The following is a 27,153-nucleotide window of genomic DNA, read 5'->3' as shown; positions in this document are numbered from 1 at the left end:
AGGTCCATAAACAGGGCGGGGCTTCCGTGGTGACGTCCATTGCTCAAAGAGCCTGACCCACAAGGAGCACTCCAGGGCTCATTGCAGGACCAGAGGGGCGGATAAAGAACATCTTCCGTCTACACTTGGGCTGCCCGGAGGCTTGGCTCCAGGGAATGGTCCTGGGTAAGGATAAAACTTGGGAGCGTTTAAAAGAGGAGAGACGGTTCAGTAGTTAAAGGCACTAAGGCACTCACTGCTCTCCCAGAGGGCCTGAATTCAAATCCCAGCACCTCCTGGAATGTCCCTAAGATACCCCGCACTGGTTCCTTGGGTCTGGAGCTCAGAGCCAGGCGTGTCCCCTACACTGCCCTCCTCCATCCCTGTAGCGTAGGTCCCTCCAGGTAGCATGGACTGACTTGTGTCTTTGGTGAAGCAGTCAATCATGGTACTGTCTATCGCGATCGATCAGCACGTGTCAATAAACGCCACCATGGAGTTTCCTACCAAAGTACAAGAGACCCTTCGCACTGGGCACCGCCATGGAGGAAGGACATTAGCTGGGGTATGAGCAGCCCGTGGGCACTGGGTCCAGACCCAGTCACTTCCCGGATGTAGCTCACTCCTGGTCTGTCACTTTACCCCCAGGGGGACCTGAGACCTGCCTGGTCTTCCTGAGTCTCAGTTTCCCTGTTTATATGAGGATCTCTTAAATCTGGTTGTGAGCCTACTGTGCGCCATAGAGTTCAGGGCTCCCGGGATGCTGAGAAGAACCACACAGTCTGATTGAAAGTGGGGGTGCTGATTTTTTTATTTTTGTTGAGGAAGCAATAATTCTTATTGAAATCTTGTGTGTGCACGTGTGTTCATGTGGGAAGGGCTGGAGTTACAAGCAACTGTGAGCGGCCTGATGTGGGTGCTGGGAACGGAAGCTCTGTTAGGCACGGCTTTCTAGCCCCACCCCCACCTTCCATGCTCGCTGGCTTTTAGGTAGGATATAGGGAATTTCCTCACGCTTGCCAGGCAAACACTGACCCACGCTAGCTGAAACTTACTATGTGTTCGGAGCCAGCTTTGAACTCGCAGCAATCCCCTTGCCTCTGCTGCCTGGGTGCTACTCAAAGACTAGTTTCTAATCCCACGCAGGAGGAATTTCTTTCACCGCCAACTGCCAGTCCTCTGGTCCTCGGATCACACAGCCGGTCTGCACCCTCCTCCATCAGCTCGCTTTATCCGACCAGCTCTCCGTCTATCCGAGGTCCCTTCCTCCTCTTGCCTTCTCCCAACTCTGACCTGGAAGAAGTAGGTGCGGGGGTGCCAGACCTAAAGTCCCCACGAGCCACGAGCCGCAGAAGGAGAGAGCGACGTGGGGACACCGCGGGGCGGTGCCGGAGCAATGGGCAGGTGAAGGGTGGGGGTGGTCACTAGTTGGGCGGGATGGGGCGGGACAGGGCCGGGAGGTGACAGCGATGGCCACCCAGCTCGAGGAGCGCAGCCAGCAAGAGGCGGAGCTGAGGTGTGGAGCAGGTAGGGCCGGGGCACGCAACGCGGAGGCGGGGAAGGACAGCAGGCAGGGGCTCAGGCTCGAGGAACATAGCTCTCGGGACCCCCGGGAGTCCCCAGCCTGTCGCGCGCCTTGGGGGAAGCCAAAAGGTCAGCAACATCTCCCAGTTGTCTGCAGACGCCGGTGCACAGAGGTGTTCAGGGTGCAAGCCGAAACACCCCGAAGCTGGCTACATTTGGGGCGACATCTCTGGCCTGCGGAAAGCTGGTGGTTTCCTTGCCCGCTCCCACGAAGTCACCGGGAGCGACCTGGACTCCCCCCGGAAGAGAAGTCTGCGAGAGGTAGGAGCCTTGAACTCCCCTCCACCCCCACCCCACCCCCGCCCCCACCCCCAGGTCCTGAGTTCGCCTGGATTATAAAATGGGCAATCAGGAGAGCGCGCTCCTTCGGAGGCCCCAGGAGCTCTGCAGTCCAATGAAACCAGCACCCGGAGAGGGGCCCGGGCTCCTACCGAGGTCAATAAGCGAGATGTTGAATTAGCCACTCCTTGATAGTGGGACATTGAAGTCCCAGGTGCCTGGAGATGGAAGGAAATGTGATTCCTGCCTCCAAAGGGGCTGGATCGGGAGCTGAGGAAGCCCTGGGGTGTGAGAGGAAGATTCTACTTGGAAGAGGCATTGGGTGGATTGAGGAGCTGCGAAAGAAGCAAAGAAGCCAGAGTGGTACCCAGTCAGTCAGAGTCCCCGCCTTGGGGGGCTGTAACCTGGAGGCCACTCCTTCTTTTCTAACCAATTGGGTTTTTTGTTTGTTTGTTTGTTTGTTTTTGTTTTGTTTCGTTTTGATTTGATTTGGTTTTTTGGAGACAGGGTTTCTCTGTGTAGCCCTGGCTGTCCTGGAACTCACTCTGTAGACCAGGCTGGCCTCGAACTCAGAAATCCGCCTGCCTCTGCCTCCCAGAGTGCTGGGATTACAGGTGTGCGCCACCACCACTCGGCACCAATTGGGTTTCTTGTACCTAAAACTTTTGTATCTAAACGAAATCGTGTCTTTGACAGGTTAAGTCATGGTTGTATGGAAGCTATTTATTTCTTCCAGACTGGCTCCTTGGGGATCGGGACTGTCTGGTTCACCATGGCCTCACCAGCTCCTGTAAAGCACTGGGCTGGTAGTTAACAAGGACCTAAGCTTGGCTGCATTGCGTGGGTGGAGCTGGGCACCTCCTGGTGTGTGCCTCTGTGGTTGGGATTGCGTTGTTACCACTGCCTAATTCCTTTGTCTCCGACTGGACTCACATCACCACCTGATGTAGCTCAGGCTGGACACAGGCTCGTGTGTAACAGCTGTAAGCACTATCCTAGGCCTGTCAGGTTCTGGCGACCTCTAGTCTGAGTTGACTAACGTGATGTGAGTGGCAAAGATCTGACATGAAGGACTGAGGCTGGAGAGTGCGGGTGTCCACAGGGACAGGGACACATTCCCCGCAGAAAGGCAACTTCAAGGCCTCTTGTGGCACTTACTAGCTGCTTAGGATTTTTACTTGGGTCTTGCCGGATGTGATAGCCTATGCCTGTAATTTTAGTGAGGGAGGAGGCTTGCCTCAAGTTCAAGGCCAGCCCAGGCTAGATAGTAAAAAAAATGATCCTTAAAATAATAGGGCTCAGCAGTGGTGGTGCACGCCTATGTTCCCAGCACTTGGGAGGCAGAGGCAAGCAGATTTCTGAGTTCAAGGCCAGCCTGGTCTACAGAGTGAGTTCCAGAACAACCAGAGCTACACAGAGAAACCCTGTCTCAAAAAACAAAACAACAACAACAAAATAAGTAAATATGGCTGGAGAGATGGCTCAAGTGTTAAAAGCTCTGACTGATCTTCCAGAGGTCCTGAGTTCAAATCCCACAACCACATGGTGGCTCACAACCATTTATGATGAGATCTGGCGTCCTCTTCTGATGTGCAGGTATATATGCAGGGAGAATGCATACATACACACACGTACATACACGTACATGCATATATGCATACATACAGAAAGTGAACCCACCTGTCTCTCACTGTGAACTCTAAGTGCACAGGGAGGTGCAGGGATGCTGGGTGCCCCCTCACTGTGCCCACCCCAGCACTGCAGGGGACATGCGGACGCTCCAGGAACTTTCTGTGTGGATTGTAGACCTGCACTCTTGGCAGAACTGTGATTATCTTCACTCTTGAATCCGATCTCCCTCCAGCTTAGGGGTGCCCCCCCCCCCGTCATTCATCTGTCACCCCTAGCTTCTCCCCCATGCTGGTGGCTCTTCTCAGATAACAGCCCTCTGCTGGACACGGGCATATCCAAGAGAGGCTAGGGCAGGAGGCAGCCATGATGGCCCCGCCCCACTGCCTTTAATCCCTGCACTCAGGAGGTAGAAGCAGGCAGATCTCTTAGTTTGAGACCAACCTGGTTTATAAATTGAATTCCAGGACAGCTAGGACTACACATAGAAACCCTGTCTCAAAAAGCAAACAGACAAATAAACAGTTTAGGGTCATCATTGGCTATGTAGCAAGCTCAAGGTCAGCCTTGGATACATAGTGTCTTGTCTCAAACAAACGAACAAACAAACAGGGTAATGCAGGAAACACCTGTTATGCTGCACACTTGGGACCTCTCCGTCTAGCCCGGAGCAGTGTCACGTGGGTTCTCCCAGCTGGCTTCCATGGCCCTGGTTCCCCACCCTACCCCCACCTCAAGCAGGTTCCATCTCCATCCTTCAGGATACGGCCCATCTGGATCCCATCTTTGGTGGCATCTGGTGGCGTAGGTTCTTTGTGCCCTGTCCTCAGAGGAATTCCTGATCCACAGGGAGGCTAGGTAGGTAGGAGGCAGAAAGTCAGGGAGGGGACAGAGCTGAGTCACTTGACTGCAGTGGGGCTCCATGCTCCCCTACTCCATGCGGCACCGGTGAAGGTGGACTGCAGGGTGGTAGGACCCGGAAGTTCTGTGGTCTGAAGCTCTGCCTCCAGCAACTTAACCACTTGGTCTGAGGGTGGAAAAGAGGGTGTGTCTGTCTGTGTCTGAGACAAGGCTTGCTCTATAGCTAGACCAGGGCCTCCTCTCAGGAGTTCCTGTCCATGCCAGGCATGTCTGCCTGAGCTGGTGGGGCCCCAAGCCAGGGTCCCAGTGGCAGCAGAGTGGGCATCTTGGGGAATCATGAGGGTCTAGAAATCCAGCTGGCCCTGTGCTAGAACTGAGGAGGGAAAGACCAGCAGGGACTTTGCCCCCACACTGTGCCCTTGAGTCTGCATTTGGCTTAAACCTCATGTCTCTGAGCTGCCTCTCCCTGATTTATCGATTAAGCAGCAATGACTTAATGATGCCAGCGTCCCTTTTGGAGAAACCATTTGACTAGAACCTGCTGAGGCAACTTTTAGGGCACGCTGCCTTGGAAGTTTAAAATTCTTCCTGCCACTCAGCCTGGTGGAACCTTTCACCCAGAACCTCTCCAGAAGGCCAGCTCCGTCAGTCAGACGTTCTGGGAGCCACGCCTGAGCTCTCCTTCCAGCTGCGACCCTAGGGATGGCCAGAGGACAAAGGCAGACTCCTTTCTGTTCCTCCCTAATCCAGCCGCAGTGAGTGTCTGGTCTTAGAGAGACCTCGTCAGTGATTGTGTGAGCAGCCAGGGGTCTGACTTCCGCCTACACCCTCAGCTCAATTCCTCTGAAAGCCTCAGGGGCTCCACGGACGGGCAGGAGTTCATCCCTTCCCCTGTACCCCATTGCACAAAAAAGATTTCAGAAGTATGAACATCCAGGCGGTGTTCCCAGGAATGGGTCTGAGTCTGTCAGCCTACCTATCCCAGGCTGGTCTCGAACTTGCTACGTAGCCAAAGATGACCATGGGAGTTCAAGGACCACTGTGGATACTAACACCTGTGACCCTGTGACAGTCATAGCCTGTATGTAAAATAGCAAAGTATAAGCACAATTCCCTCCAAATTTTGGTTTGTTTGTTGTGGTTTTTGTTTTGTTTTGGGTTTTTTCTTTTCTTTTCTTTCTTTTCTTTTCTTTCTTTTCTTTTCTTTCTTTTTTTTTCTCCCGAGACAGGGTTTCTCTGTATAGCCCTGACTGTCCTGGAACTCACTCTGTAGACCAGGCTAGCCTCAAACTCAGAGATCTGCCTGCCTCTGTCTCCCAAGTGCTGGGATTAAAGGCACCACCACTGCCTGGCGACCATCCAACTTTTAAAAACTTTTTTCTTCATACTTTTTTTAAAATTTATTTATTACATGTAAGTACACTGTAGCTGTCTTCAGACACACCAGAAGAGGGCATCAGATTTCATTACGGATGGTTGTGAGAATTTGAACTCCTCACACACACCTCTCTCTCACACACACACACACACACACACACACACACACACACATGCCTTAGTGAAGCTGAGATTGGAAATGTGACGGACAGGCTGGAGGAATGGCTCAGTGGTTCAGAGCACTGACAGCTCTTCCAGAGGACTCAGGTTCAAATCCCAGCCCCTGAGTGGTGGCTCACAACCATCTATAAATCCAGATCCAGGGAATCTGATGTCCTCCTCTGGTCTGCGTGCATCTACAGAACACTGATTTTTATTTTTTAAAAAAATGAAAGGCTGGGACAATAGCAGAGAGCCAACAGATCACTTGACTGATAAAGGTAGTGGAGGTGACGGTGTCCTAGGAACAGAAAGAAAAGAACCTTTCTAACTGAAGCCCTAACGCCAGCCAGACTATCCCCTAAACATGAACTCACCATAAAAGCATTCCTAGGCAAATAACCAGAGCCTCAGAAGGTGGAGCATAAAGACCCACAGAGACTCAGAAGGAAATAGTGAACTCTGAAAAGAAACAATCAGTAACGCTGTTGGTAATGACCCTGCAGTGAACCTCCTGCCTCTGCCTCCAGGGTGCTGGGGTTACAGACATGCGTGTGCCACCACACCTGACTTAATAGTGCCAGGCAGGCACTCTGCCAACTGAGCTACTTGCACAGATCTTTGTTTTCTTTGGTGTGAGACAGGGTCTCACAACCTAGCCCAGGCCAACCTTGAACTTGAGATTTTCGTGCGATCAATCGGGGCTTCGTCTTAAAGTTGGTATGTCAGGGTGTTCCTTGACCATTGAGAATGGGCTAACCTGGGAGCGTGGCAGCCTAAGCCATCCATCAGGAGTGACAGGCCGTAGGAACTGTTTAGCCAAGGGCATGCTATGGCTGGTTCCATCCACGGAGACTAAAGCCCTTCCGTGCCAGTGCCAACCCTGGCTCTCCGGAATCACCAAAGCACCTGCTTCTGTTTTGTTTAGTGTTTGTCTTTGTTGTTGTTGTTTTTATTTCTTTTCATTTGTTTGGTTTGGTTTGTTTGAGACAAGGTCTCATGTAGCCAAGGCTGGCCTTGTGGCAATGGATGGTCTTGAACTTGTGACCCTCCTAAGCTCTGTCCCCTGGGTGATAGGATTACAGGCACACACCACCATGCATCCTTCATGGCCCTGGAACTGGTCCATTAGACTAGGCCTGCCAGCCAAGTGAGGTCCAGAGATTCTCTCTCCATCTTCCCAGCACTGGGAGTAAGGCCAGCTCCATGCATGGCTTTAACCTGAGTTCTAGGGTGTGAACTCAGGCAAGCACCTCACTGCCTGGGTCACCTTCCCAGTACAGATTTCCGGTTTCCTTTGTTTGGTTGCGTTAGTTCCTTGACAGTTTCACACTTATTTATGGTACATTCCAGCTGCCCCTCCCCCACCTCTTTCCCATCCCACCATGGGTCTCCATCCATCCCTCCCTCCCTCCCTCTCCCACCGCTGCCCTCCTCCCTGCCTGTCCCTTTCCCAGTTTCATGACTTTTGGCTTTGCTATGTGACCCATCTCGCCATCTGTGTGACTGTTGAATTGTGACCACCCGCTGAGCCCTTTTGGATGCAGTCTAATGTTTTATTACAGTTATTTATTTGGGAGGCGTCCATACGCATGGCACACATGTGGGGAGCTGCTGCTCTCCTTCCAGCTTCTGGGTTCTGGAGGTTGGACTCAGGTTGTAGAGCTAGCAGGCACGTGTCCTTACGCAGGAGGCCATCTTGCTAGCCCCTGGAGCCTGATTTTTTTTTTTTTTTTTTGGATTTGGTTTTTTCCGAGACAGGGTTTCTCTGTGTAGCCCTGGCTGTCCTGGAGCTCACGCTGTAGACCAGGCTGGCCTCGAACTCAGAAATCCACTTGCCTCTGCCTCCCAGAGTGCTGGGATTACAGGCTTGCGCCACCATCGCCCAGCTGCCTGATTTTTTTTTAAAGATTATTAGATATGTAAGTACAGTGTAGCTGTCTTCAGATACTTTTTCTTCTCTCTCTTGAGTGAGCCCCACTCACTCTGGCATAAAGACTTATTTATTATTTTATCTAAGTACACTGTAGCTGTCTTCAGACACACCAGAAGAGGGCGGCAGACCTCATTAAGGATAGTCATGAGCCACCTTGTCGTTGTTGGAATTTGAACTCGGGAAGAGCAGTCAGTGCTCTTAACTGCTGAGCCATCTCTTGAGCTCTGGAGCCTGGTTTTTTGTTTGTTTGTTTGTTTTGTTTTTCAAGAGGGTTTCTCTGTGTAGCCCTGGCTGTCCTGGAACTCACTCTGTAGACCAGGCTGGCCTCGAACTCAGAAATCCACCTGCCTCTGCTTCCCAAGTACTGGGATTAAAGGTGTGCGCCACCACTGCCCAGCTGATTATTTTTTTTTTAAGACAAGGCCTCAGACTCACAATACAGTGGAGACTGGCTTTGAACTTCTGATCCTCCTGTCTCCAAATCATGCGTGCTGGGATTAAGATCATGCACTGCCACACCCAGCTCCAGTGTCCTGTTTTTGTTGGTGTTTGTTTGGTTTTTGGTTTGGTTTGGTTTTTCAAACTCTCTCTGTACTCAGGGCTGGCCTCTCAAGTGCTGGGATTAAAGGTATGTGCCACCACTGCCTGGCCTCCAGTGTCCCTTTATGTTTCTTTGATTTTGATTTTGATTTTGATTTTGAGACAGGGTCTCACTATATACCGCTGGCTGTACTGGAACTCATAGAGATCCACCTGCCTCTTTTCCCTGGGTGCTGGAATTAAAGACACGTGCTACCTGGGCTTTGATTGAAAAAATAAACCTGATCTGAGTCCAGGCAAACTAGAAGCTCAGGGTCTGTGAGGTTCTACAGTCCTCAACATGGCTGTCACCAGAACTCAGGGAATCACCCTTGTCAGACAAGTCCCTCCATGAGCATCACAGGACTTCGTGCTCTATACAGGCCGCACGCCTGCAGGCTTCCGCTTTTTACGCCTTCCAGAGCCTTCCTAAAGGCAGCTCCAGGTTAGATACTGCAAGATGGTGATGACTGAGGCAGATTTGTTCTCCAGGGGCATCTTGAAGAACAGGCGAGACAGGGTGTGACATGCCCATGTGTCAGCTACTGCCAGAGGGGACTTGGGAGAGGTGAAGACAGGTCCCTGGGGAGAGACCCCCCCTGAGGTCAGAATCTGGGGTTTCTTCAGTCCCTGGGGCTGAGCTGCTAGTGGTCAGTGCACCCAGCTACGTGATTTAGGAGGCAAGACTCCTCCTGGGCCCAATGCTAGGCTAAGGCGTTGCCACTTATTTTTAAGAGTTATCCCTGCCGGGCGGTGGTGGCACACACCTGTAATCCCAGCACTTGGGAGGCAGAGGCAGGTGGATCTCTGAGTTCAAGGCCAGCCTGGTCTACAGAGTGAGTTCCAGGACAGCCAGGGCTACAAAGAGAAACCTTGTCTCGAAAAAAAACTAAAAAAACTGAAGAAAAAAAAAAAGTTATCCCTGATGTGACAAGGCCTTGTCACACCTGATGGTGACAGAGGGGACACAGCTAGACCAGAATTCAAACCCAGGACCATTTAAGGCTGTCCTTCCCATGACACACCAGGATATGGAGGACAGAAGGCAGGACCATTCCACCCAAGAGATGGGTGACGGACACCCTACTGGGAAAACTGAGCATTCGGAAGGAGTTCAGTTGTGGTGTGTGTGGTATGTGTGGAGCATGTGGGTGATGGGTGGGTGGAGGAGCAGGGAAGGTTCCAGGCCTCCCCGGGTACTTGGGGCTGTGACTCTCAGCCTGGCTGCCGTCTCCTCATGCTCAGGAACCCAAGATCAATAGGGCCATGTCTGTGTCCTTCCGGGTAGCTTGGGCGACCCAAGCCCGGCCCTTGCCTGATGCTTCCATGTCTGCTCTCCCTCTGGGCTGCTGCATTTGCTCAGAATCTGGGCCTGGGAGCAGAGAAAGCAGCATGCCTGCAGAAGTGCAATTGTGTAAGTGTTGAGCCTAGAGGAGCAAATAACTGAAATTAATCTCTTTTTTTCCTTAGTCTTGTACCTGCTTGGAACCTGGATAGCTCGGCATTCCTCCACTTCCCTTGTCCCTTAGAGCCCGAGCTCCTTATATTTGCTTTACTTGTGTGTGCATGTGCGCGCAGAGGGTTGGGGGGCTCACGGTGCCCCATGCATGCGCAGAGGGTTGGGGGGCTCACAGCGCATGCATGCATGCTTGCTTACAGAGGTCAGAGGGCAGCCGTGGGTGCTGATCCTCACTCAGGCACCTTCCAACTTCCAGTTGAGACAAGGTCTCTGGTTGGCCTGAAACTTCACCACATAGGCAAGCTCTCAATCCTACTGGCCTGGCTACTACCAGGGATCCACCTCCCTCCACTCCCCAATCCCCATCCCTGAAATTACAGACAGACGGGGCGGGTGGGCAAACGGATGGACAGACAGACACACAGACAGACATGCCCCTCCCCGCTCAGCCTTTTTCCTTGGGTCCTCACGCTTTTGAGGTGAGTGTTTGACTGACTAACCATGTGCTCCCCCCCCCTACTGGCTTTTCTCCCCCTCCCCAGCACTGATTTTGTCTTGATTGGAATGCAAACCCAGACTGCGTGGAGAGCTTCCAGCAGGTTCGGGAAGGAAGGAAATCTGTCCAGTGCGGCTTTCTGCCAGCTGAGGGCTTTTTACACACATTTCATTTTACCCTAATGACAAACGCATGCCGTCTCAGCTACTGTCCTGCTGCTATGATAAAGCACCTGATGAAAAGCAACTGGGGGTGGGGCAGACTGAAGAGACAACTCACTGACTGCTCTTCCAGAGGTCCTGAGTTCAATTCCCAGCAACCACATGGTGGCTCACAACCATCTGTAACAGGATCTGATACCCTCTTCTGGCATGTCTGAAGATATCTACAGTGTACTCACATAAAAATGTTTTTTTGTTTTTTTGTTTGTTTTCGAGACAGGGTGTACCGGCTGGTTTTGTGTGTCAACTTGACATAGGCTGGAGTTATCATAGGAAAAGGAGCTTCAGTTGGGGAAGTGCCTTCATGAGATTCAGCTGTGGGTCATTTTCTCAATTAATGTTCAAGGGGGGTGGGCCCCTTGTGGGTGGTACCATCTCTGGTACCTTGGGTCATATAAGAGAGCAGGCTGAGCAAGCCAGTTAAGCAACATCCCTCCATGGCCTCTGCATCAGCTCCTGCTTCCTGACCTGCTTTACTTCCAGTCCTGACTTCCTTTGGCGTGGAAGTGTAAGCTCAATAAACCCTTTCCTCCCCAACTTGCTTCTTGGTCATGATGTTTGTACAGGAATAGTAAACCCTGACTAAGACAAATTGGTACCAGTATAGTGGGGTATTCCTGTGATAACCTGACCATGTTTTGGGGAGGACTGTGGAAGGACTTTTTGGAAGTTTTTGGGACTTTTAGCTAGAAGAGCCATTAGGATATTAAGAGCTCTGTGGAAAGTTCTGTAGGAGCTTGGAAGATGATGTTAAGAACAGTGCAGAAGATGGAGGCCTGGCTTGTGAAATTTCAGAGGGAAGATTAAAGACTCTTATCAGGGCCATGTTTTGATTGTGAAGATTCTATGGTTTTGGTTATCTGAGGCTGAAGAATCAGCTGTGATTAACAAGATACCAGGACCATTAAAGCAATCCTTTGTGTTATTGGAACTATTGATGCTGGTTAGCTGGAGCTAAGAAATTAACGGTGATTAAGAAGAGACTAGTAAGTATCACTGAGGTGAAATCTTCTGGGAAGTGTTTTCTGAGGGCACAGAAGCTGAGTTCCAGAGATAGCCATGATTGTATTTTGTGCTGTGGCTGGACTTGGTATTGTGTAAGAGTCACCCAGGTGGTACTGGTTTTCAAGGCATGAAGAGGTCACGAAGAGCAGCTGAGGCTCGGCACTGTGAGAGGCTGCAAAAGACCATTGGTGAAGGTGCAACCTCAGCTGCAATTGATGGCCCAGGGCTAAAGGGGTCATGCATAGGAGTTGAGGCTTGGCACCATGAAGAGAGCCTATGAGAGGTTATTGGTGAAGCCTAATTACAGTGGAAGACAGCAGTGTTTTGGAGTTGCCAGTGCCATGTGATGACCACCAAGAACAGCAGCAGCAGTGGAGTACAGGCAGCTGGAGCCTAGAAGACAAGCTGTGTGCTACAAAGGGCAGAGCTGGAGAAGTGACCCAAGCCCTTGGAGGAGCTTGGAAGATCGTGAGTTAGATCCCAGATATTGAATCATTGGAGTTTGAGTTTTGCTTTTGATTGTGTCTGTGCCCTGATATTTTTTCCTCTTGAAGGAAGAACATATTTTAGTGGGGCTCACAGTTAAGAGACTTTGAATTTTTAAAAGACTGAATTTTAAAATATATTGGACATTTTAAAGGGATTGGACTTTTAATATGTAAAGACTGTGGGACTTTTAACGTTATTTAGATCTTGAGGATGAATAAGAAAGTAAGGGCTGAGGCTTAATAGTGATATATTTGTGTGTCAAGTTGATAAGGAGTCAGTTGTACCGGCTGGTTTTGTGTGTCAACTTGACATAGGCTGGAGTTATCATAGGAAAAGGAGCTTCAGTTGGGGAAGTGCCTTCATGAGATCCAGCTGTGGGGCATTTTCTCAATTAGTGATCAAGTGGGGAGGGCCCCTTGTGGGTGGTGCCATCCCTGGGCTGGTAGTCCTGGGTTCTATAAGAGAGCAGGCTGAGCAAGGCAGGAGAAGCAAGCCAGTAAGGAACATCCCTCCATGGCCTCTGCATCAGCTCCTGCTTCCTGACCTGCTTGAGTTCCAGTCCTGACTTCCTTTAGTGATGAATAGCAATGTGGAAGTATAAGCTCAATAAACCCTTTCCTCCCCAACTTGCTTCTTGGTCAGGATGTTTGTGCAGGAATAGAAACCCTAACTAAGACACAGGGTTTCTCTGTATAGCTCTGGCTGTCCTGGAACTCACTCTGTAGACCAGGCTGGCCTTGAACTCAGAAATCCACCTGCCTCTGCCTCCCCAGTGCTGGGATTAAAGGCGTGTGCCACCACTGCCTGGCTCAAATCTATGTTTTAATCCCAGCACTGGGATGAGTTAGCTTCTTGGTCTCTAAGGATCCTTGGGTGTGAAGGAGAGGAGATGTGATGTCGTTTCAGACAGATGAGAGCGGGAGACCTCAGGCATGGAGCTGTTATGAATGCCTATTCCAGTTCTTTTTTTTTGGGGGGCGGGGGGGAGTCAAGACAGGGTTTCTCTGTGTATCTCCAGCTGTCCTGGAACTCACTCTATAGACCAGGCTGGCCTTGAACTCAGAGATCTACAAGCCTGAGTGCTGGACTAAGGCGTGTGTGTGTGTGTGTGTGTGTGTGTGTGTGTGTGTGTGTGTGAGTTCTAGGACAGCCAGGGCTACACACACACACACACACACACACACACCCTGTCTCCAAAACCAAACAAACTAATCAAATCAAATCACGGGTGGGGAATGGACAGTTGGTGGGGGCTCCCCCTTGGAATCTCACAATTTAAGAGGCTGGGGTGGGAGGATCATGAATTTCAGGCTCACCTGGCCTATGATGTAAGACTTGGTCTCAAAAAGGAAAAAAGAAATTGGGGGACACTTTTGGTTTTTTGAGACAAGGTTTCTCTCTGTAGCTTTGGCTGTCCTGGAACTCACTTTGTAGACCAAGCTGGCCTCCAACTCAGAAATCTGCCTACCTCTGCCTCCCGAGTGCTGGAATTATAGGCGTGTGCCACCACCACCCGGGGACTCTTTTTAAGGTGGAAGAAAATGTGCCTCCCCCATATTAGAAAATAAAAAGTCCTTAGAGGTGTGGTAAGAAATATTGGCTGTCAACTCGACAAGCTGTAGAATCCCACAAGAAGCAGGCTTCTTGGCCTATCTGTGAGGATGGTTCTAAACTAGGATAAGTAAAGTGAGTAGACCCATCCGAAATTCTACCAGCACTATCGGGCACCCTGGGAGAGCAAAGGAAAATGTCACCTGAGTGCCAGCAGGTACCACCGTGCAACCGACTCCAGACACAATGTCACCAGCCACCTCTTCAGCTCCGGCCCTTCCCCACCATAACTGTTGTACCCTCAAACTGTGAGCCAAATAATTCCCTCCTAAGGTTGACTTTGTCAAGAATTTTGTCACAGCAGCAAGCAAGGACCTAATACTCTCTTTTGTTGAGGATGGGAACTCCTGCCCCTTCAACTTCACCCCCTGGGTGCTGGGATTACAGGTGTGCATCATCGTGCCCAGTTTATGTTGTGCTGGGGGTCCAATCTACAACCTTGTAGGTAAACACTACCAATTGAATTGCATCCCCCCACAGGTAGCATTTAGATCTAAGCCCACCTGGGTCTGAACTTTGTCATGGTTACTATACCTCACTGGGTATTCGCTAATGACTTTATTTGACAGAGTCCTCAGCCTGAGGTTGAAACAATCACCCCATTTTATAGTGGAGGAAACCAAGGCCAGTAGAGAAGGGAGTTCTGTGCCCACAGTCTCTTGTCTAGTCAGTGAGGGAGTCCAGAACCAGTCCCTGGCCCTCTTGACCATCCCGGGCCATGTCCAGAGCATTTCCTGTCTTCCACTGTGCCTTCCTCTCTGTGACCCTCAGTGTGACCCTGCACAAATGACGGTCTGCCTTTCTTCCCACCCCCTTTCTTCCTGAAGCTTCCAGCCTCACAGAGCGGTCTGCACAGCACACCCATCCCACCTCACAGACAAGCAGGAGCTGCTACTGCAGCCCCAGAGGCTGTGGAGAAAAGGAGGTGGCCTGCCAAACCAAGAGCACAGGTTTACGTGAGGCTTCGGGGCCCCGGACAAATGCACCTCTGTATCTTGAGGCCTATTGTGACTGGCGGCTGTCCAGCGCTCACCGCGGGCAGTTTCAGAAGCTGGGATTGGTCTCTCTGCTGTCCTCCCTGCAACCCAGCCCTGCCAGGTCCTGGCTTGGGCAGGAAACAGGGGGTGTGCTCTTTCTGGAATGGAGGCTATGGGAGGCAAGCCAGCTTGGGGAGGGTGAGGGGCCACGTCCTGAACCACTCAGGAAGCCCAGCGTCTTAAGGTAGTAAGCAGCTGCGAGGAGGGTCACTGGGTCCTGGCTGGCCATTCCACAGGACAGAAGACTGCACTCTAGACAGACCAAGTGACTTTGGAACGGTCCCCCAGCAAGTGAGCAACAAAGGTAAGATTTAAATGCAGGACCCCTCCCTCTCAGTGGGTCTCAACCTTGCTCCGCTGCGACCCTTTAATAAAGTCCCTCATGTGCTGACCCCCAACCTTAAAATTATTTCATTGCTACAGTTCATTCATAACTGTCATTTTGCTATGGTTATGAATCATGGTGTAAATATCTGATATGCAGGATATCTGACATGAGACCGCCCCCAAAGGGGTCTGGACCCACAGGTTGAGAATCACTACTCCGGCGAGCTTTTCCCAATGTAAGCCATCTGTGGCAAGCACTTGGAGCCTGCCACGTCCTCAGGAATGGCAGAAGGAGAGGCAGGAACCCCAAATCCAGACAATGTCATGCACAGTGCACAGGTCTGTGACCCCAGCACTTGGGAAACTGAGGTAGGGGGCAGAGTTTAGAGCCAGCCTAGGTTATTCAGTAAGACCAGGCTGAACTCAAACTTGTAGCAATTCAGCCTGTGGAGTAACCCGGGTTATTACAGTGCTCTCCCATTTCCAGCAGGCTTTATTTCTTAAGACAAACAAAAGCAGGCTGGAGAGATGGCTCAGTGGTTAAGAGCTCTGGTTACTCTTTCAGAGGATTATGGGTTCCACATGATGGCTCCTAACCTTCCGTAACTCCAATTCCAGGGGATCCGACACCCTCTTCTGACCTCTGTGGGCACGAGGTAGCATGTGGTGCATAAACATGCAGCCAAAACTCACACATATGATAAAATCAATAAATCTAAAACCAATGGGGGAGCCAGGCAGTGGTGGCTCGTGCCTTTAATCCCAGCACTTGGAAGACAGAGGCAGGTGGATTTCTGAGTTCCAGCCCAACCTGGTCTACAGAGTGAGTTCCAGGACAGCCAGAGCTACACAGAGAAACCCTGTCTTGAAAAAACCAAAAAATAAAAAAATAAATAAATAAAATAATAAAATAAAACCAATGGGGGGCTGGAGAGATGGCTCAGCCAATGAAGCGCTTACCTCACAAGCGTGAGGACCTGAGTCTGACCCCCCCCCCAGCACCCACATAAAAAGCTGGGGAGCAGGCAGTGCCTTTTATTCCAGGGCTGGGGAGACAGACAGAAGGATCCCTGGGACTCGCTGCCTAGCCAGTACCTGATGAACCAACAAGTAAACCAGTGTCATAAAACACGTGGGTGGTACTTGGAGAATGACACTCAAGTTAACCTCTGTCCTTCACATGCACACACATGTGACTGTGTGTGTGGGGAACATTATTATGTGTATACATGATGTGTGTGTGCACATGCGTGCGTGCGTGTGTGTGTGTGTGTGTGTGTGTGTGTGTGTGTGTACATATGAGAGAGAAGGGGGAAGGGAGAAGGAATGACTTTTGGGAATCCGTTCTCTCCACCCTGGGTCCCGGGGATGGAACTTAGGTCGTCAAGTTTGTACTGCACGCACTGTCACCTGCTGAGCTATCTCCTGCATCTTGCTTTCAGTGAGTGACTAGAAGTAACTCCGAGTTCCCTTGCTTTATGGGAGCAGTACCGTCACAGCAGCAGGGCACCGAAAAAGGACCTGGGTGGGGGTTCTGCACAGGCCTGGTGGTTTCTGGTGGACCGTTGCTCTACTCTGCTCTGCACTTCTCTGTGTGCGTCCCGAGGCTCTCTTGGTCCTCAGTTTCCCTGATTGTAAAGGAGAAGGCAGTGGACTCCACAGTGTTCAGACTAGCAGCTGCCTCCCAGGGTTCTCAAAGAGGATGCTCACGGAGGGGGATGCTCATGGGGGTCGCTCACAGAGGGGGGGGTGCTCACAGGTGGGGGTACTCACAGAGGGTACTCACAGGGGGTGCTCACAGGGGGTGCTCACAGGTGGGGGTGCTCACAGGGGGTGCTCACGGAGGGGGATGCTCATGGGGGTCGCTCACAGAGGGGGGATGCTCACAGGTGGGAGTGCTCACAGGTGGGGGTACTCACAGGGGGTACTCACAGGTGGGTACGCATGGAGACTGCTCACAGAGGATGAGGAAGCACTGGGGGAGGCAGGTGTTGAAGCAGAAGTGAAGCTCGCTCCCCTGGCCTTGGTGGGAGCTTGGTTTCCGGTGTAGCACATCTACCAAACCCCAGCGGAAGACCAGTCACCTGTCAGTGCAGAGAGTAGGAGTGTACTGGTTTCACTGTGCCCTTGGCTAGCAGAATCTTCTCTCCCTACCCCCTCAGGCAGACATCTCACCCCAGGTACCTGACTGTTTTTCTTGATTCTCCTGCCTTTAGCTCTGGGTGGTGGAGAGTGCAAGGTGACATGTGTGTCACCACACCCAGCGCAGGCCAGGGAAGCACTGGACCAGTGAGCCACACCCCTGCCACTACGTTTGTTTGGGGTGTTTATTGTTGTTGTCGTTGTTGTTAGCCTTCTACACTCTAGGCTGGCTTCCAACTCGTGACCCTTCAAGTTGGGGGGGGGGGTGTCCTGGGTGTGTGCTACCGCACCCGGCTACAGTTCCCATCTAAGCTAATCCCCACCAGACCAGTGGAAAAGCAGTGCTGGAACAGGTCCAAACAGGAATCGTGAAAAACATTGGGTGACAAGACCAGGGTGTAAGGACAGAATTCAGGCGGGGGTGGGGGAGGGCAGAAAACGTCGTTCTGAGCCTAGCATGAGCTTGAGGGCCCAGGTCTTTAATCCCAGCCCTTGGATAGAAATTGAAGCCAGTCTGTTCTATGTAAAAAGTTCAAAGATAGCCACATATTCACAAAAAGAAAATAAAAGCTATTATAAATGTTGCAAGCTCCTTATAGCCCACTTTAAGGATTGCTGAAATAGAAGATATTTAATCCAGAGAAGAAAACTTTCAAAGACCACAAAATTGCTCATTTCCAGGGCCTTGGGGAAAAAAATCCTTAGACTCCTGGGTTCAGCAGGCTAGTTACAGACCTTCAGCTAACTGCTATCGCCACCTACTGGATAGAGGTAGAATCGCCGAATCGCCACGCTGCTCTCCGCTGACACAAAACAGAGCTACTGAACCTGACAGGGTTGGTTTGTAGGAAAGACAGCAGGAGAGAACAGGGCCCAGGGTGGGGTGTGTATGTGTGTGTGGGGGGGTGGTACAAAGTGCTGGCGTGACAGCCATTGTCTGTAGCTCCAATGAGCTTCAGTATTTCGGAAAGTTGGGACTTTCTTTAATCTCATTTAAGTTTTTTAATTATTTATTCTGTGTGTATGCCTGATGATACATGTGTAGAGTTAAAGGACAACTTGTACAAGTCCCCCTTCTTCATAAATCATGTGAGTCCTGGGGATTGAACTCAGATCATCAGGTTTGGCAGCAAACGCCTTGATTTCATTTTTTTATTTTTTTAATTTTTGAGACAAGGGTCTCATGTAGCCCAGGCTGAACTCATACTCAATGTGTAGCCGGTGATGACCTTCAATTCCTGACCCTTCCATGTTTCAGGAGTGCACACTGTTTATACAGTGTTGAGGACTGAGCCTGAGGCTGCGTCACATGTGTCACCCGTGGAAGCCGGATGGCTTCCGGGGCTCACTGTAACCCTTGGTCGCAGGATGGCTTCCGGGGCTCACTGTAACCCTGGGTCGCGGGATGGCTTCCGGGGCTCACTGTAATCCTGGGTCGCGGGATGGCTTTCGGGGCTCACTGTAACTCTGGGTCGCTGTTGGTTATTTGTGAGTTTCTCTGCTAGGGATTTGTTTTTCTTGGTTTTTTCCAGAGAGGAGCTTGGTAGCACCGCAGAGAGCAAGGGCAGAGATGTTGTACTGAGGAGTTGGGGGACAGCACTTGTCTTCCTGATATCACTTCTTACACTTGACCCCAGGGGTGGTCAGAGGGGAGGCGTCAGTAAGTAAAGGGTCATGACCTTCACCACTTCTCAGCCCAGCCCCCACAGGACCAGTTAACAAGCAGAGGGAACAACCGGCCCTTGTGGGGACCGTAGGAGCTGGGGTCAAAGGCCGTCTGGCTCCGTGAGCGGAATCTTTCTTAGCTCTCTTGGGTTTCTGCCGACCTCCACACTCATGAAGGCCATCTCTTCTGTGTGTTCTCCGGGAAGCAGTCTAAGAGGCGGGGAAGGGGTTCGTGGAGACCGGCTGGGCAGTCCCAGAGCCCAGCCCACTGTAGTATAGCTTTTGCTAGTAGCTACCTTAGGTGGGGCTCCTGTCCACTCTGCGCCTCTGACACCTCCTCTGTGCAGTGGGCACAGTGACTGCACACTGCTCTCCAGAAAGCGGATGAGGGTGGAAAGGGCTCATGCCCGCCCAGGAGCCATGCTCACTACTGTAGTTGTGAAATTAGCTTTGGTCTGCAGAAGCCAGCCTTGCCCTCCCTACAGTATCCCTGACGTCCTCCCCGACCCCTGGCCATGGGCTCCCACAGCAACTCAGCCCCCGGTCTTGGGTCTGGCTTGGTTAACTACAGTTGCTGGGGCCCCCCACACATGAAAACATCCACATCCTTGGCCATCGATGTTCACCGCCCTCCTCCCACCTTCTCTGATGTAGCAGGAACAGAGATGTCATTGACAGCAGTCACTGCCGGCATGAGGCAAGATCGGCTCTGGGATCGCTCACTGTTCTTGAAGGAGGAGTGACTGGAACCCAGCACCCAGGAGGTGAACCCAGGCGGACCTGAGGAGAAGCCTGTATCCTGTGTCCTTGGGAAACTGCTCACTGGTCAGTGTGTGTGTGTGTGTGTGTGTGTGTGTGTATCTATGTGTATACATGTATGTATGCTTGAATGAATTTGTAATGATATGAGGGAATATGAGGGTATGTGTATGTGTATATGTGTTTATATGTGCATATGTATATGTGTATTTGTGTGAAAAGATGTAGATGTGTATATGTTTGTATATGTGTCTATATGTGCATATGTACATGTGTATGTGTTTGTGTGAATAGGGGAGCGGGTACGTGTATGCGTGTGTGTGTGTGTGTGTGTGTGTGTGCGCATCTGTGTATTATTGCAGTGACGGGTCGCTGCTTCCACCAGGTGCATCTCAGGGCAGGTGGGCAGAATATGGTGTTGAAGTTGGCAGAGTCCACTTCACACCGCTGGTCTACGGCTTCTAGGCTGACTGAGCACAAGAGTGAACTTCGCAGCTCTGAGCCTCAGGCCCTGATGGGAAGCCATGGGACAGAAAACCCTGCTTTGTGGCATCTTGTGTTGGAAGCAGGAGAGCTAGACAGAAGGTTTGGGCAAATGCTTCTGAGCACCTCTGCCTGGCCGTGGTGGCAAAGGCAGGGGTCCTTCCTCAAGGGCAGAGCAGGGAGCCCTCCATCCTGATTTCTCATCCTTAGCCTATTTATTTATTTATTTATTTAGAGATAATATCTCAGTTATCCTGGGCTAGCTTCCACTCTGTAGCTGAGGATAACCTTGAACTCCTGACCCTCCTGCCTGCATCTCTGTGGCGCTGGCATTACAGCCGTTGTCACTATGCCCAGGTCATTGAACTCCGAATAATAACACTCTCCAGACTTGAGATGTCGCTTGCCTCGCAAGTGTGAAGCCCTGGGTTCAATGCACACACCTATGCTCCCAGCACTGGGGTCGGGAAGCCTGAGGGTCAGGTCAGGCTCATCTTTAGCTATGTAGTGGGTTCGAAGCCAACCTGGAATACATGAAGTGCCGTCCCCCCAAAATGGAAAAGTAGCGTTCACAGTTTGCTCCTAACCCTCAGATCTTTAGGGCCAGGCCCTTCATTTAGTGACAGCCAGAAGCTGGGAGGGATCGTGTCCCTACTACAGTCCTCCCACTGGCAAAGGGGAGATGATGCCGTACCTGGTAGAGAGCTGAAAACAACCAGACATGCCTGTATCATCAGGACGACGGAGTATGCAAAGAGAAGACTAGCTGGGCTTTCTGACTCGCTGGGGGAAAGGAGAGACCAACCTTCTCACTCTGTCTGGGTGGGAGTCTTCACTGAGGGGTGGCTGGCTCGAGGCTGTGTTCTTCCTGCTGGGAGCATGTGGCCCACCGCTGCCGGTCTAAGGAGATCAGGTGACCAGAGCCCAGGACAGAGGCAGATGTGCAAGGGGAGGTCTGGAGAGCCCTGGAGGGGAGGCTGAGCCATAGGAGGCCCTGGAAAAATCACAAGAACCAGGGTGGGAGGCAGGACCCTGGACTTGCAGTGGGGCAGAGAAAGGGAAGGTCAAGCCTGCCCTGTAGATGGACAGGGCCAGGCCGCCAAGACCTGGTTTCTCTGTGTAGCCCTGGCTGTCCTGGAACTCACTCTGTAAACCAGGCTGGCCTCAAAATTAGAAATCTGCCTGCCTCTGCCTCCCAAGTGCTGGGATTAAAGGTGTGTGTCACCCCGCCCGACAACCGAGAGCCTTCCTATGGTAGCAGCTGATAGAGCCTCCAGCTGAGTGAAGATAATGTCCCCGTTTCCAGTATAGCAGGAGAATGTTGGCCGGAGGTCTTGGGAGGCACTGGAGAGCAGTGGTTCTCAACCTGTGGGTCTCAACCCCTTTCACAGCCCTCACCTGGCCAATATCCTGCATCTCAGATAGTTAAATCACAATTCATACCAGTAACCAAATTACACTTCTGAAGTAGCAATGAAAATAACTTTATGGTTGGGGGAAGGGTTCACCACAATGTGAGGAACCATATCAAAGGGTCACAGCCTTAGGAAGGTTGAGAGTCACTGGTTGAGAGAGTTGGGGGCTGAGGCCTGAGGCAGTCAGAAAAGAAATGAGAGAAGAGGAAAGGTTCCTTGTCCCAGCAATCCAGCTGTGTCTGTGTCTGTGTCTCTGTCTCTAATCTATACCTATATATCTGTCTATCTATATCTATCTATCTATATATGTATATATACATATAGGGGTAGAACCCAGGGCTTCACATACTAAAATCATGCTCTAGTACTGCGCTAGATCCTCAGGCTCTAGAAACGTGAAGTGAAATCTTAACTTCTTTCCCTCTTTTCCTGACCCCTGTAGCTCAACCACTTAAAACACCAGGCTGCTTCTGAGGCATCCTGCTGATCCCGTATTCCCTCCCGGTGCTGAGATATCTAACCACCCAAGCTACCCTGACCTTACTGGGTTGAGTTTGTCTTCCTAGTGGTGACCTAGGAGGAGTGTAATGAATTCAAACTACTCTGAAAAAAACAAGTTCTAGGACTGGAGAGGTAGCTGTGTGGTTAAGGACACTGGCTACTCTTCCAGAAGACCCGGGTTCAATTCCCATAATCCATAGGGCAGCTTACAAGGTAAATTCAGTCCCGAAAGGTCTTATGCCTGCTTCTGACTGCCACCTGCACCAGACATACACATTATATACATGCATGTAAAGGGACTCATATCCAAAACATAAAGTAAGTCTACGTAAATAAACAATATTTTAAAAAGAAAAGCCAAGTTCCAAGTTCTTTGGTAAACACGGTGGTGCATATCTGTGATCTGAGCACTAGGGGGGTGGAGTCCAAGGGCATCCTCAGCTGTAGATGGAGTTAGGAGCCTGCCTAGGCTATATGAGACCCTGCCAGAAGAGAGGGAAGGAAGGGAAGGAAGATTGGAGGGAGGGAAATTCCTTAGAATTCTGGTGTACTGTTTTCACACACATAGTTTTTAGGAATGGGCCTCATTTTGACTTGCTGCCAAAAGAAAGGGTATGTTTGAGAATTCTAGAATCATCCAGGCACTAAGGAAGAGGCACTGGACAGACATGGTAACACTAAACCAAGTTTTAAGCAAAAGTTCTCCTTTGTTCTCAGCAGGGTCAAGATGACCACAGCCACCACTTTGGGGGACGCCGTCTTCTCGCTGAACATGACCAGGGGAGAGGACGCCCTGTATAAGAGTAAGGTGGACTTGGGGGAAGATGGCCAGGGCCAGTTTGGGGGTTAGCTTCCTGGTCCCATCACTTGCCAACCCTGTACACGGCTGCTTTGTCTTGGGCCAGGAACCGGGTGATACCAATGACTCCAAGATCCTGTTCCCTAAAGGAGCCCCCTCAGTATACTGACTCTATTGTTTTGAGGTTTTTATGATTGGAAGGAGAGCCTTATGTGTTCTTTTGTATTTGGCTTCTTTTTATACGCATAAATGTTTGCCGGCATGTAAGTGCACAGTGTGTGTAGTGCCTGTGGAGGCCAGAGGGGGGCGTCAGATGCCCAGGAACTAGAGTTACAGCCGGTATGGATGCTGGCCGTGGAACCAGGGTCCTCTGCAAGAGCAGCCTGTGCTTTTAAACCACTGAGCCATCTCCCCGGCCCTATATCTGGTTTCTTTAGCTGAACCTTGTGTCTCTATTCATGTATGCTAGTATTTTGTAATGCTGTATTCTATTCTCCATGCATGAGATGGTCTTAACTGTTCCTGAGTTATAGCCGGGCAGTGGTGGCACATGCCTTTGATCCCAGCACTTAGGAGACAGAGGTAGGCGGATTTCTGAGTTCAAGGCCAGCCTGGTCTACAAAGTGAGTTCCAGGACAGCCAGAGCTACACAGAGAAACCGTGTCTTGAAAAAAAAAAACTCCAAAAAACAAAAAACTGTTCCTGAGTTATTCATAGTTTTCAAAAACCATCAGTGAAAGCATTCCAAAGTGTGTTATGGGCTAGACTAACTTATTAAACCACTTAGCATGTCAAAAACTTTGTTAACAGACATTTCAAACAGCCATTCAACCTTGAGGAGTAGTTACTCCCTACATGTGAAATTCCCTCTGACAGATTAGCTTAAAGCAGGAATGGATTTGTGGTTCTTGAGATTTTCAAGGCTCTGACAATGATGCTGTTCTCAGGCCTGAGATGGGAGCCCACCGTTGAACGTGTGTTGAGATTAGCCTCTGACACCGTGAGCTGCAGGACTTGCATCCTAGCCTTGTGTGCAAGAGCAAAAGATTGAAAACATAGACAGTCTCAGTAGGAACTTGAACAAATCATGGTACAGCCAAAACAGGGTAATGGGCAGTCATTGAAACCATGGAGAACATGAAAGCGCATGGAGAGATAAAGGTGATAATACCATAACATACACACTTGTCCTGGCTGGTGTGTGTGTGTGTGTGTGTGTGTGTGTGTGTGTGTGTGTGTATGTGTATGCATTTGCTCATGTGTGTCCATGCTGTCATAAGTCATAAGTGTACCCTGACCCACACTCAGGTCAGAGGTCAGAGGTCAGAGGTCAGAGGACACCCTGAGTATCAGTCCTGCCTTTCTACCTTGCCTGTAATAGAGTCTCTTTGTTATTTGCCGCACCATATCCCAGCATGCATCAGGCTAGGGGCCTGCAAACTCCAAGGGGTCCTCCTGTCTCTGCCTGCCAGCCCATAGGAGCCCCAGGATCACCATGCAGACTGCAGTTTCTGAGTACTTGTGTGTGTCTGCCAAGGACTTCTCCCCACTTCCGGTCTCCCACTTCCGGTTTCCTCTTCTCTGCAGGTTCTGGAGCCATCGTGGCCGCCATTGTGGTAGTTGTCATCATCATTGTCACCTTGGTGCTGATCCTGCTGAAGATGTACAACAGGTGGGGGCTGCCCCCGCTGTCTGGCTCTCCTCCCCACACACAGACATCTTACCCTTGCCGCGTGGAGAGTGCCAGCTCACCTGCCATGCGTGACGCTGCCCTCCTGGCCTCTTTGTCAGAGCTGAGGTTCAAACCCAAACCATGCAGTTTCAAAGAAAATATTCCCACCATAGCATGTAACAATCACAGGGGCTGGGGATGTGGTTTGGAACGTGGAGCGCTTGCCTAGCATACTTGAAGGCCTGGCTTTGATTCCCAGTACTGTATAAATCAAGTATGGTGGCATTCAGGAGATAAAGACAGGAGGACCAGAAGTGTACAGGATGAATTGGAGGCCAGCCTGGGCTACATAAAACCCTGTCTCAAAGCCAACAACAATAGGAGCATTAAGTGTTATTTTTAAAGCCTTTGGGGGTGTTGCCTTGTGAACCTATTGGAAACAAGGAAGCAGCATTGAATTCCAGTGTTCCCTAAGGAATTAGGATCTATCAGTGGATGAAATATCACATCAGGCTGGGCAGTGGTGGCGCTCGCCTTTAATCCCAGCACTTGGGAGGCAGAGGCAGGCAGATTTCTGAGTTCAAGGCCAGCCTGGTCTACAGAGTGAGTTCCAGGACAACCAGAGGTATACAGAGAAACCCTGTCTCAAAAAATAAAAATAAATAAATAAATAAATATTTAAAAAAAACAAGAAAAGAAAAGGAAAAAAGAAATATCACATCCGAACTTATTATTGTTAACTACTGAATTTTTTGGTATATAGAGTGAAGATAGAATATATAGTTTGCTAGTTTGAGACAGCATCTTCCTATGTAACCTAGGCTAGCCTCAAAACCTTGATGTCCCTGCCTCAGCCTTGAAAGTCCTGGGATTGTAGACATTTTAAGTCAGTTCTCTTCTCAATTACATAAGATGTTCTGAATATTCCTAGCAAAACACTTAGCATGCAAAACCATGCTACAAACCTTGAAGGGCTTCCCGGAGCCTCGGATGTGGCCAGGCTGGGATCCCATTTATTGTCGGAGACAGATTGAAGTGTAGCAGTTGAATTTAAACAGATCGTCCCACAGTGAGGCAGGCCGATGTTGAAGGTCCTTCCTAATCGGAACAGTGGCGACTGAGCAGGGCGACCTTAGGATGAGCCACTGACACGGAGCCCATTCTTCACCATCTCGTTTGTTACAGGAGAATGAGGACCAGGCGGGAGCTGGAGCCCAAGAGCCCAAAGCCACCTGTCCCTCCTTCCCTGGACCCAAACAGCAGTGGCAGCCAGCAGCCTGCTACTGTGACCTTCGACCCTGCCGATGTTCATGTGGAGACTCGGTGACCCTGCCTTGGCGCTGTCCCTGCCTCTGCAAAGAGCTTTTATGACCCGAAAGTCCACTCTGCTGGCAGTTCACCGAGTTCTTTCTGGTTGGGTAAACTGAGGCACCTTTCATACAGCCCCCGCAGCTTGAAGCCATCCTCACCTGTTTGTTCTCTGGCCACCCCAGCTATGTCCGTGTCCCTGCTGCCACCCAACCAAGGCTCTGAGGACATTCTTTTGGTACCTGATGAGACGCTCTGTGTTGGGGAGACTGGTGTGAGTCTGGTTCTCCCCTCACACGTGCTACAGCTAGACAGCTCGACAGACAGACAGACAGACAGACAGACCTCTGAGTCTTCCGCTCAGGGTCAGGAAGTGTTAATAAGAGTGTCAATTAGGAAGCCTCCAGGAACATCTCAGCCTAAGGGCATGTCCACAACTTCCTCTATCCTATAACCAGATGCAGGGACATTAGCTTGGACTAACAAAACCACCTTGGTAACATCTAACTGATCCAGTACTAGACAGGCGCTAGCCAGCTCATGATGGCCGGCCAGCGGTCTCCCCCTTTAACGAAGGGTACAAGAGGCTGGACGTGGTGGCACGTGCCTGCCATCACAGCACTCGGTAAAAGCAGGAACACTGTGATTGCAAGAGCAGTTTGACCACATGCAGAGATGCTTCTCTTAAAAAAAAAAAAAAAAAAAAAAAAACAACAAAACCCAGAATAAACAGCATTCTTCAAAACTTCTACTTTATTAGTAATCAGAAGGAAGAGGTACCCTGAGAAGCAGAGGCTAGCTCAAGGATGAGGAGCAGAGGCTAGCTCAAGGATGAGGAGCAGAGGCTAGCTCAAGGATGAGGAGCAGAGGCTAGCTCAAGGATGAGGAGCAGAGGCTAGCTCAAGGATAAGGAGCAGAGGCTAGCTCAAGGATGAGGAGCAGAGGCTAGCTCTGGGATAAGAATTGCTGTATTGCCCATGGGCCTAGGCTATGGCAGCTGCTCTGGACTCTGCTGCCCCAGGGGCTACCCTGACCCTCATTTTCTTTTATTCGGATGCTAAGCTTCCCTGAAAGTCCTCTTGCCTCTGGGGACAAGTATTTTGAACCCATTAAATCTTGTATTTCCTGCATGCTTCCTTGTCACCTTGTAGAGTTAAAGCACAACTCAGTCAACTGATTCTCTGTGACAGCTGACCCCTGACCCCTGAGCCAGGAGACAATCCACAAACAAGGACAAACATTTTAGGACTAAGATTGACATCCAAGCTCTACTTCCCGACTGACCTTTGAAAAGTGACTCGGGACTGACCAGGTGACTTAGTAGGAACGTGCAGCCAGGCCTGACAACCTAGGTTCGATCCTTAGCACCCACATGGTAGAA

The 27,153-nt window shown here is 50.6% G+C and overlaps 1 protein-coding gene across 3 annotated transcripts; it reads left to right on the top strand.

Annotated features, from left to right (window-relative positions):
- Window positions 1-1,498: 1,498 nt before the first annotated feature.
- On the top strand, window positions 1,499-26,480 carry Ncmap (non-compact myelin associated protein). Of its 3 annotated transcripts, none has more exons than XM_052177738.1 (6): window positions 1,499-1,824; window positions 18,703-18,830; window positions 19,490-19,660; window positions 22,714-22,796; window positions 24,380-24,464; window positions 25,650-26,480. In XM_052177738.1, exons 4-6 carry the CDS (start codon window positions 22,721-22,723, stop codon window positions 25,789-25,791), a joined length of 303 nt encoding a protein of 100 aa, XP_052033698.1. In that variant the 5' UTR covers window positions 1,499-1,824; window positions 18,703-18,830; window positions 19,490-19,660; window positions 22,714-22,720; the 3' UTR covers window positions 25,792-26,480. The 3 variants fall into 3 exon arrangements, with proteins under 3 accessions (XP_052033698.1, XP_052033697.1, XP_052033699.1); XM_052177737.1 differs by having other exon boundaries at window positions 22,711-22,796; XM_052177739.1 differs by lacking the exon at window positions 18,703-18,830 and having other exon boundaries at window positions 22,711-22,796.
- Window positions 26,481-27,153: the final 673 nt, after the last annotated feature.

This window comes from Apodemus sylvaticus, chromosome 3 (genome assembly GCF_947179515.1).
Source record: "Apodemus sylvaticus chromosome 3, mApoSyl1.1, whole genome shotgun sequence".
NCBI lineage: Eukaryota > Metazoa > Chordata > Mammalia > Rodentia > Muridae > Apodemus > Apodemus sylvaticus.
Note: the sequence above shows the minus strand (reverse complement) of the source record. Positions and strands in the feature narration are given on the sequence as shown.